Here is an 11,368-nt window from a genome sequence, read left to right as displayed (position 1 = left end):
TGCCGATGACCAAGCAGACTGGGCTCTCCCCACCACCAACACCTCTGTCTTGCTGCCATTGAGTTTCAAACAGTTGATGGCCATCCAGTCGGCAAGTTCTTTCATGCACGACCGGAAGCCATCTGCAGCATGACAGGGTGCATGCGACAGGGAGATGACCATTTGCGTATCATCGGCATATGATACTAATTGGAGACCATAGTTCTCCACAATGGAGGCTACCGGCGCTACATATAAATTAAAAAGGGTTGGACTCAGGGACGAGCCCTGAGGCACGCCCTGGCCCAAAGGTACCCCTTTTGAATAGCAGTCGCCTTGCCTCACTTGAAAGCTTCTTCCCGTGAGGAAGGCCTGGATCCACCTCAGCGCGGTATTGGTGATGCCACCTCTGTTCAGACACTGTAGCAAGGTGGTATGTGCTACAGTGTCGAACGCCGCGCTGAGGTCTAACAGGATCAAGGCCATCGTTTGCCCCTTATCTACACCCTCTCTCAGATGTTCCGTTGCCATAAGAAGGGCGGACTCAGTAGAATGGCGCGGTCTAAAGCTAAACTGCGTGGCATGGAGCAATCCCACCTCCTCCACATGTTTCATGATTTGGGTGTTAACCACCTTTTCCGCCACTTTGGACAGAAAAGGCAGGAGGGAGATAGGCCTCAGATTTTCCAACACCTCAAAACCAATGTGCGATTTCTTCCGGAGAGGGAGTACCACAGCCTGTTTCCACCCTGCAGGTAACATACCCGATTTGAAGGAGGTATCCAGGACATGCCTTATGTAAGGCTCCAACACTTCCAGGCTGTCCCCCAAACGTTTAGGGGACACCGGGTCCAAGGGGGAGCCCGATTTAACAGAGAGGCATACCCTGACTAGCTCTTCAGGGGGGGGTGCTAAAATTCGTGAGGGACACCTTTGTCTCCATGCCCTCCGATGTTGCCACCAACTCAACCCCTACAGGGGGAGAATTAGGAAAAGTCGAATACATTTTCTCGACTTTGGCGGAGAAATAATCGGCGATTTGATCGCAAGTTTCGGGCGAACAGATCTCTGGGTCTGCCGATGAGTCGAGAACAGTCAAAGACTTATAAATACTAAAAAGTTCTTTGGCCGAGTTTTTTGCCCCTAAAATTTGTCCTGCATAAAAGGCTGCCTTAGACTGTTTAATCAGCCTATGATGCTGCCGCCTTTTTTCTAGGAACAGTTCCCTAGCCTGGGTATCATATGACACCCTCCACACTCTTTCGGCTCGCCTGCATTCCGCCTTTGTTTGCCTCAGCTCTCCACTAAACCATGGGGCCGATCTTTCTTTACGGCCGGATGCAGATGATCGACAAAGTGGGGCGGTTTGATCAAGCTCTTGAATAATGCGCTTGTTGAGGTTCGAAACCGCCGTTTCTATATCCTCCCCTCCAGGTTGGCCATCTCTAATCAGGGCATGATTAAAATCCTCCAATGAGAACGTAGCCCACTTCCTCCTTAAATAATTTAAGGGTGCCTGACTGGGTTTAGTGGTTTTAGGGGTCTTTATAGAAAAGACCACCAGAGAGTGGTCTGTCCAGGGGATCGGTTCAATAGTGGACACCTCAACCCCTTCCCAGTTAGCAAAAACCGGGTCCAGGAGGTGCCCCTGTCGGTGCGTAGGGCCCGAGAACTTAAGTTCAAGCTGAAGGGCTTGAATGTCCCGGCAAAATTCCTCCACTCCTTTATCCTCTGGGCAATCTAGGTGCAAATTCAGATCGCCCGGTAGGAGGAATGTGTCCCTACGCAACGTTGCCTCTGTTAAGTTTTCTAACAGACTCTCCCTGAACTTGACGCAAGGCCCTGGGGGGTCTATAAACCAAAAAGCCTTTAATCGTCTTGCCCCCATTAACTTGTATAGTGAAAGCTCCCACCTCACTCTCAGCAACCATCGTGCTTTCCAACAAACATCCCAAAGGTTTCCTAAAAATAATTGCAATCCCCCCTCCCCTCCCTACTGGCCTGTCCTGCCTAACCATCGAGTAGCTCTCAGGCATAGCCTCGATGATGTCCGAATCAGAGTACTGGTCTAACCATGTCTCCGTAATGAACAATAGGTCGAACTTTCTCTCCGCAAGCAACTCGAAAATATCGATTCTGTGCCTGCGCAGTGACCTCACATTAAGGAGACCACAGTTAAGAGCAGCTAGCTCCCCAGCGTCTGGCAGCATGGTGGTAAAGCTAAAGCCACAGTGAGCACAGTCTGTGTCGTCACTAGACATACCGTGCCTACATGATGGTAAAGTGGACGGACATAATCCGAGGAGCTGCTCCCTATCCCAGCAGATCTTAACAACCGGACCAGGGGATATCGCCCTAGCCCGCCGTCGGCCGCGGACGGGCGCAGACGGGCTCGACTTTGGCGACACTTCGGCGCGCCTTCGTCGCGCCCGCTGCGCTCGTCCGCTGCGCTTCCGGGCGTACATCCTCCTTTTAAAGCCCTCAGCCCGTCTGCCTCACAACCACTAGACCGCTAACCGGTCACTCACAGGCGGAAGCGGAAGTGACTGTCTCTCACCTCCACGCCCTCCGCTCAACGGTGCTAGCCACCCTGTCGGACCGAGGCGTGGAGGAGGGAAGACAAGACAGCCACCCCAAAGCGCCGGTAAGTCGGGGGACACGGGGCACGGGAGACACGGGGGGGGGGTTGATGAAGCCTGAGCGCACTAAGGCCCTGACCCCAGCGGAATCACCGCTAAAAGTACAGCCACAAAGCAAAGTAGACAAAGTGGAATTAAAAGTTTAAAACGCAGCTCAGTTAAAAAAAACACAGCGTTACCGCTATGAATCAGAATGACTGCGCGCAAAGCAGCTGTGAGCCCTGCCACTGCTCACTCACCGCCCATACCATCACCGACCTCATCGCATCACACGCCTTCACATCCATAGATAACATCCTACTCGGAGACCTAAGCTTCCACCTGGATAACCACAATGACTCACACACAGCCTCACTCCTTGAGAACCTCGCCAACATAGTTCAGAAACGACTAGTCACCGCCCCCATTTCCACAGCAGAACACACACTCGACCCAGTCTTCACTGGAGGAAACAGCACCTCCTACAGCCATACCACAGAGCTCCTTCGGACGTATCACCACTGCATCCACTTTTCCTTCAAAAAACCCTTCATACACAAGCAAACACACCGTCTCCCCTGCAGAAGCTGGAACAAAGTCACTGAAGACCAGCTCACCTCCTCCCTCGTCAGCACCCCACTCCGACTACGTCAGACCCAAACACCGCAGCATGCAACCTCAACCGCTGGATCACAAACTGCACTGACACACCCGCCCCCTCAAGAAAGCCACTGGAAGACACATCAAGAATGCAAACTGGTTCACTCCTGCACTCCAAGAATGCAGACACTCCTGCAGACAACACGAAAAGACATGGAGCCCCAACAAAATCCCGGAAACACGTGCCGCCCACAAAGCAGCTACCACTGCACACCACCAACACATCAAATCCACAAGGAAGAAATCCACCCAAGACAGACTCCTCTCCACCGCACACAACAACAAATAACTTTTCTCCATCATCAAGGAATTCGCCAAACCCTGCAGTGAAACAATAAATGTCCCACCCTTTCAAGACCTCTGCAACAGACTCAGCACCTTCTTCCACCACAAGGTCAAAATGATTTACGACTACTTCGACAACCAAGACCACCTCACCGCTCTAGCCCCCCAGACCTGCTCAAATGGATCTCACTCACGACAAAAACCACCTTGAAGACCATGAAAAGCATCCACTCTGGAGCACCCTCAGACCCCTGCCTACACCACATCTTCCATAGAGCTGCCTCTGACATTGCATCCAAACTATGTTGGGTGATCATCTGCTCCTTTAGAGACCGGAACCTTCCCAGATGACTGGAAACACGTTGAAGTCAACCCCCTCCTAAAGAAATCCTTTGCGGCCCAATGGACCTCAAGAGCTTCAGGCCCATCTCCCTGCTTCCCTTCGCAGCCAAGGTCATCGAAAAGGCCATCAACACCCAGCTAGCAAACGTCATTATAGCTAACAATGTCCTGGACATCTCCAAATCCGTATTCCGAAGCAATCACAGCACCGAGACCGCCCCACCCACCGCCACCGATGACATCTGCTCGCTCCTAGACCAGGGCGAAATGGCAGCCCTCATCCTCCTGGACCTTTGGGCTGCATTCAGCACCATCTCCCACCACACCCTAGCCACCAGACTCCATGACGCCGGCATCCGCAGTAAGGCTCTAGACTGGATCCGCTCCTTCTTCACCGGCAGAAGTCAGCGGGTCAGACTCCCTCCCAACCTCTGGGAACCAACAGAGACCAACTGTGGCATGCCCCAGGGCTCCTCCCTCAGCCCCCCCTCTTCAATGTCTACATGACCCCTCTCGCAACCATTGTCAGGAACCACAAGCTCATACATCGACACCCAGCTGATCCTCTCCCTCACCAACAAACCCAACATCACCAGAAACTACTTCCAAGAAGGGATGAAAGCCACCACCACCTGGATGAAGAACAGCTGCCTGAAACTCAACTCAGAAAAGACAGAAATCCTCATCCTTGGCTCCACCCCCTCTGCATGGAATGACTCCTCGTGGCCCTCTGCCCTCAGAAATCCCCCCACCCGACGGACCACGCATGAAACCTCAGCATCATACTAGACTCATCGCTCACAATGAACTGCCAGATCAACGCCGTCTCCTCGCCCTGCTTCAACATCCTCTGCATGCTTCGTAAAACCTACAGATGGATCCCAACCAAATCCAGAAAAACTGTCATGCATACACTTATGAGCAGCAAACTGGACTATGGCAACGCTCTCTACGCCGGATTCAACAAGAAACTCCTTCACAAACTCCAGACTGTCCAGAATGCCACAGCCAGATTGATCCTCAACATCCACCGTCGCAGTCACATCACCCAACACCTCCGCGATCTCCACAGGCTTCCAGTCAAAAGAAAAATAACCTTCAAACTCCTCACCCACGCATACAAAGCACTTCACAACACTGGACCCACATATCTGAACAGCGGCCTCTCCTTTCACGCACCAAAAAGATACCTCCAATCAGCCCAGCTCTTACTGGCCACCGTCCAACGTATCAGCAAGACTGGAAAGGGAGGAAAGTCCTTCTCCTACCTTGCAGCCAAACCCTGGAACACCCACCCCCTCCACCTCCAACAATCGCCCACATTGCCCCAATTCAAGAAGGACCTCATGACCTAGCTTTTCGGGTAACCCCAGCACTCAATGGAGCCAACCCCCCCCCCCCCAGTGCCTAGAGACCCTCACAGGTGAGTAGTTGCGCTTTACCAACCCTAATTGATTGATTAATTGAGAGTAGGGTCACACAATAGGAAATATCAGAAAATTATCTATTGCTGCAGTTACACTTATCCCTTTCAGTGGGCAGAATATAATCTAAGTCGCAGTAGAACAATATTAAAATTCTCTTGAGATGCAGTTATACTCTTCATCAGCACAGAGCCATGAATGCACTGTGGGAAGACATGTGGGGCTATTTTATAGTTGCAGTTTCACTTGCTAACTATAGTGGGCAGAATGCGAGAATGTCTGTTGATCTACAGTCGCAGTCTTATATCTCACCAACAAATGGCACAGCATGACCCCTCTCCCACTGTTTGAGTAATTGTTATGGTTAACATCTGAAGGTGAACTTCTCACGACAAGAGGTCAAAACATGACCCTAGAAAGATCCTCTAGAGCTGCAATCTCAAATCTAAGTCAGAAAGCAATGCACATTTTTTCACTGCAGGCAAGATTTTGTTATCCTCTGTGGCCAAAAACCTGCATCGCACCGCCATAAGACAGTGCATTTATCTCCTACAGTCATTGAATTTGTTACAAACTGTATAGTGCAGTTCCAATTTTTACCACCAGAGGTAATGGCATGATCTTCTTTGAGAAACAGTGATATCCTCTACAGATGCACTGACGCTTTTTGCCACCAGAGAGCATACCTCTACACCGTTCTCAGTGCAGGTAATCTTCACCACAGAACCAGCCTTCTCCACTAGAGGGCCAAGCTTGACTTCTTTGTACATCTGTGCAGTACTTGTGAAAGACTACAATTTATTTTCTGTCTCACAGGTACTGTCAGACTCTAACCCAAACAGCAGGAATCAGCTCAATATTTTCACCTCTCACGACGATCTGGGCTCTATTCCTGAAAGCAGCGAGATGCCAGGCGAAGTTCAATGGGCCTCTGGGAAATTGTCCGGACGCCCCCCACTGGTAAGAAGAAGGAAATTAGGCCACTCAGTGGGAGACATATATTTCCAGGCACACATTTATTTACATTTTACTAAAAAGCCTTCAGAACGATGAAGAAAAAGTTATTTATCCCAAAATGCACCACTTTAAACATCATGCTTGCTTGCTATTTGAGGTCAAGGCCCTATGTACAAAGGTGAGATCACCTAGAGCTATTCAAAGGTTCTGTCCCCAGATACAAGCCTTTCTCTGCTGTTTTGGGAGGAGCATTTGTCCTGAAGGTGGGGTACAGCTGAAGAGGTAATACCCATTAACATCATTGATGGGGCTGGTGCAAGGACTTTTGGGCCAGATGAACTAACTTGTTTTGAGTTTGCAAACAGGCCGATTAGCAGAATAGGCCCATTTGAAACCACAAAAAAGAATGTTGGTATGTCTAAAGCTCAAACTGCGATTCTTTAACCCCTTCGACGCTCATGACGAGCTCAGCTCGTCATGAGGTACACCTTTCGTACGCTCATGACGACGAGCCGCGGGTTTTTTAAAAGTTCAGCGCACAGCAGGAAAATGCGCCACACGGATGGTGTTAACATGTTACCAAATCAATATTTGGGCGTGCGACAAAATACCAATTCGGTATTTGGACGGGACGTCCCTTCCAAAAACCCAATCAAACCTAATATTTTGCAACCAAATTCTGGTCACAAAACATTAATACTTTACAGATTACAAGCATGTAGTGATAACATTCGCAAATGGGAAGGGGTCCCCTTGAAACCCCTTCACCTCTGTGAATGTAATAAAAATGTTTGTAGATGAGGAAAGCAGTGGTCCACTGCGGTTTCTTAATCAAGCAAACAAGAAAACATAATTTTTTCTCTTGAAATGCAGTCCTGTTTCTTTTAAAGGAAACGGGCTTCACTTAAAAAACTAAAAAACGTACCCTAATAATAAGCATCGGCAAAGCCAACGTGGTCTAGCCTATGGGCGAGCTTTCGGCTTTCGCAATCAGGTGGGGGTGGTCAATGGGAGGGCGGATTGGTGTGGATAACAGGACTGGTAAAAAAGCATCTTTGTTTTTTTGTTTGCCTGTTGGGGGGTAAGGAAAACAGGGACAAGGATGGGAAGGGAGAGAAGAAACAGGGACAGGGGTGGGAGGTGAGACAAGAAACAGGAACAGGTGTGGGAGGAGGTGGAAAAAACAGGGACAAGGTGGTGAGTTGTCGAAGAAGAAAGAGGGATGGGTTAGAAGGGGATGGATTCAAATGTAATCTTCCCAGTGCAAAAATAAATAACGTCAGCAATGTAAACGTGTTTGCCTGCCATCTGATAGCTGCAGCTGTGCTAAACAATGTGGTTGACTTCCAACACACAGATAAGGTAGAAGATAAACCAGAAATCCAACATTCCGTGCAAAAATTAGAAGCATTCATTGTTGTAAAGTATTCGTTTAATCATTGCTAACGTCGCCGGGTGCATTCCAAAATTAAATATAAGTTAAACATGATTTTAAGAATAAAAGATTATTTCCATCTGTGGCCAACATGATACAAGGGCCAATGGAAAAGGAAAATTAGACGTTTCGTTCAAAAAGACTCTAAATACTCATAGAAACCACGAATGAGTTTCAGAAAATGTCAGGTTGCAGGGGTGATAAAATGTTTCAATAAATCAGATGAATGTGGTGAACATTTGCGATGGCTTTATATCTACTTGGGGTCTTTTGGACAATGAGCAGAAAAGATAGGCATTCTGAACACTTCTGTAAGAGTGCTGCGAAGCTTAAGATCTGTCACTGGCCAAAGTACCTTTATAATTGAAATGCAAAAAGATATTTGTGAAAAATTAAATAACATTGTTTTATTAATGCAAGAGACCCACACAAAACTCTAATGCACATAGAGGGGCTGGGGCAGAATTAGGGATCTGAAATAATTCCATTCCCCAGAGTAATGGTTGCCATTCCAATTCAGCTGGGTCTACAAGCTTCCATAGCTGGTCAGTCATTGTATTGCTAGTTCAAGGCAAGGATTTATCCTGTCGGCAGCAATCAGGGACGCTACTAAGGCCCCGCCAGCCCCTGCAATGAGGGGGTGGCCCCCAGGGTTACTTGTTTTGGAGGGGTGACCCTCACCTCCCATAACCCATGCCATTGCATGCCTTGCAACATGCGTGCAATGGCATGGACTAAGAAATAGGTAAACACTTGGGAATGTCCCTCTGCTTTTCCAAGAAGGCACCTGCAGCATAGGGTGACTCCAAACCTTCAGTGGGACCCCATTGAGCCCAAGACCAATGAATATCTGTGAGATCTGGGAGAAGATGGGCCCCTCATCACATTTTGCAGGGGGGGAGCATCATTTAGTGTTACACCACTGGCAGCGACTTGTCGGGTTGCAGACTGGCTTGCTTCAAGACTAGCAAAGGCCGCCACCGAAGGGGGCCTTGAGAGCCGGCGCCATAACGGCCGCCAAAGCCCGCAAGGAATGATTCTGGTTTGCGCCGCCCGTAAATGCCGCGTGGCGAAACGCACCTGAGGCCCTCTCCCCCGCCTTCCAAGGACAAAGGGAAGAGAAAAAGTGGGGAGGGGGATATAAAGCACGCTCCCCCAGGGCAGCTCACCTTTACATCAGGGAGCTGGGGGAGCTGCGCCAACGAATTTCGAGTCCCACCTACCCACACCTACAACAGCAGTGTCGCAGTGCTGACAGGGACGAAAGGAGCTAATGGTATAATGGTACAGGCGGTGTGTGGGAGTAAGGCCACTCACTTTGGGATGCCTCACGGCTAAGTGAAGTGGTGCCACTCACTTTGGGATGCCTCACGGCTGAGTGAAGTGGTCTAACAAAAGAGGCAGCAAACGGAGACGGCACTCGCAACCCAGCCCCAACCGGATGGCAGGGCATGAAAGAGTCTAACAAGGTAGTGAGCTGGGGCCTAACTCGGAAAGAAGCTACCCCCACAGAAAAACAGCGCAAAGAGAGCGCAAATCCAACCAAAAGGGACTCAAACAAAAGTTGTATTGGTTTGGTTATGGAAACACACCAACATGGCTGTAAATAGAAGGAGGGCCACTCACTCTGGGATGCCTCACAGCTGGGTGAGTAAGCCTGACAAAAATCGGGGAAGCAAACGGAGATGGCACTCACAGCCCAGCCCCTGCCAGACGGCAGCGCACAAAAGAGACTAGCAAGGTAGCGAGTTGGGGCCTAACTCCGGGGAAAGGCTACCCCCCACACGTAAGGGGCGTGGAAAACAACAAAGAACAATCTACAAGCTGTCAGGGTGATTTAGGACCCTCGGAGATGCAGATGAGCAAAAGACAAATACAGTGATTTATGGCCAGCCGATGATTTATTGCTGATGATTTATGATTCCCATGCAGAATGATTTATGACAACAAAATGATGACAGATTTGTGACAGAATGATTTATGACCTCCCGATGATTTATGACCATGATTTATGGCTGCTGATTTATGATGATCAGGCAGAGTGATTTATGACAACAAAATATGGCAGATTGCGGCAGAATGATTTATGATACCCGTAGATTTATGACCCATGATTTATGATGTCCAAATGACACTGAGTGATACCCAATCTGTGATAATGTATGATATAAACGTATAACCCCGCCCCCAAGAAGGTGTCCAGGGGAGTTGTACAAATACGACATATGTAAGGAGTAATAAAACTGCGGTCAACAACCACCACAAAAATACAATGACTTGTGGTTGTTTGTAGTCAGGCAGATACACAAGTATAATAGGGTTCCTAAAATGGGCACAGTGTGGCTGTTAACAGCAACACGTGATGCTCACCACTGCGGGCGCTCAAATTTCCTAAAAGGAGCTGAAAGTACAGTGCTGCCAGAACTTATGCAACATTCCTGACATGAGTCTCACCTGTAGCTGGTCAGCATGCTAATGCTGTAGAAAGCGGCTGCAAAAGAGCTTTAGAAATAAGTCTAATATTTCGGCTGCCAACTCCAAACGCTCATCCCTGTATGCTTAGGATTCGGTGGCAGCTTCACTGTTAACCAACTCATGCTGACATTGTGAACTTCTGCCATGGCCTCAAGAATGCAATAACAGTTGTGCATGCAACATGATTGTCCTGGGAGGATACAGGAGGGTGCCACACAGCTCAACCTCTGCAGGAAGCAGTACGTCTCAATCCTTGTTCACTGTTCAATGTAACGGTCATGTCTAAAAGGAACAAGCATTGGAAATGCAATAGGTCTTGGATTTATCTGAGTTAGAGCAAATGGCATTGTAAATGGCAATGTCTTTTAGCCATGTGTTATGGAGTGTATGCATGTGGTGTGTAGTGGAATTAAGTGGTTGGATTGGAATTGTTAGTTTGTGTGTGTGTGATTTTGTGTGTGGTTGTGTGTGTGTGATTGTGTTTCTGGTAGTGTGTGTGGTTGTGTGTGTGTGGTTGTATGTGTGGTTCTACGTGTGGTTCTACGTGTGGTTCTATGTGTGGTGGTATGTGTGGTTATGGTTGTGTGTGTGGTTGTGTGTGTGTGTGGTTGTGTGTGTGTTGTTATGTGTGATTGTGTGTGGTTGTGCGTGTGTGGTTGTGTATGTGTTGTGTTTGTGGTTGAGTGTGTGTGGTTGTGTGTGTGGTTGTGTGTGTGGTTGTGGTTGTATGTGTGTCTGGTTGTGTGTGTGCTTGTGTGTGTGGTTGTGTTCAGGGAAGCTCTCCAGTCCCGTCCCCTTCAATGCCCATACAAAGTTCAGAAGTTAATATCAGAATATTTCATACAGAAACCGGGAGATAAACAATCTGCCCCACAACAATGAAATGCTTAGGTTATGTTTCTGCATCACTGAAGGAAAGCTAGTGGAAGGAGCCTCCTGCAACCCTATAAGATTATCAATCATCTTCGAAACAGGAACACCAGCGATGGGAACCTTCTATAATAATAATAATAATAAAACCATTTTTAAAGCGCCTGGCTGCACAGAAAACAGTGTGTCCCCGCGTCCCCGCGGCGCAGTATATCGACTACCAAATTATGTTATAGTAAATTTTCGTTCCTTAACACCATATCTACATACCTTGAAGATACAGATCTCATCAAGGTACATATATGCAGAGTACGTACAGTAAA

At 48.4% G+C, this 11,368-nt stretch overlaps 1 protein-coding gene across 1 annotated transcript in view; it reads left to right on the top strand.

Moving 5' to 3' along the window:
* The window catches only part of CARD10 (caspase recruitment domain family member 10), a 243,474-nt gene that overhangs the window by 174,507 nt on the left and 57,599 nt on the right, over positions 1 to 11,368 (top strand). The window contains exon 9 of the mRNA XM_078684000.1: positions 6,125 to 6,268. Coding sequence (XP_078540126.1) covers positions 6,125 to 6,268 — 144 coding nt within the window. The remainder of the gene's footprint in view (positions 1 to 6,124; positions 6,269 to 11,368) is intronic.

This window comes from Lissotriton helveticus, chromosome 1_1 (assembly GCF_964261635.1).
Source record: "Lissotriton helveticus chromosome 1_1, aLisHel1.1, whole genome shotgun sequence".
NCBI lineage: Eukaryota > Metazoa > Chordata > Amphibia > Caudata > Salamandridae > Lissotriton > Lissotriton helveticus.
Note: the sequence above shows the minus strand (reverse complement) of the source record. Positions and strands in the feature narration are given on the sequence as shown.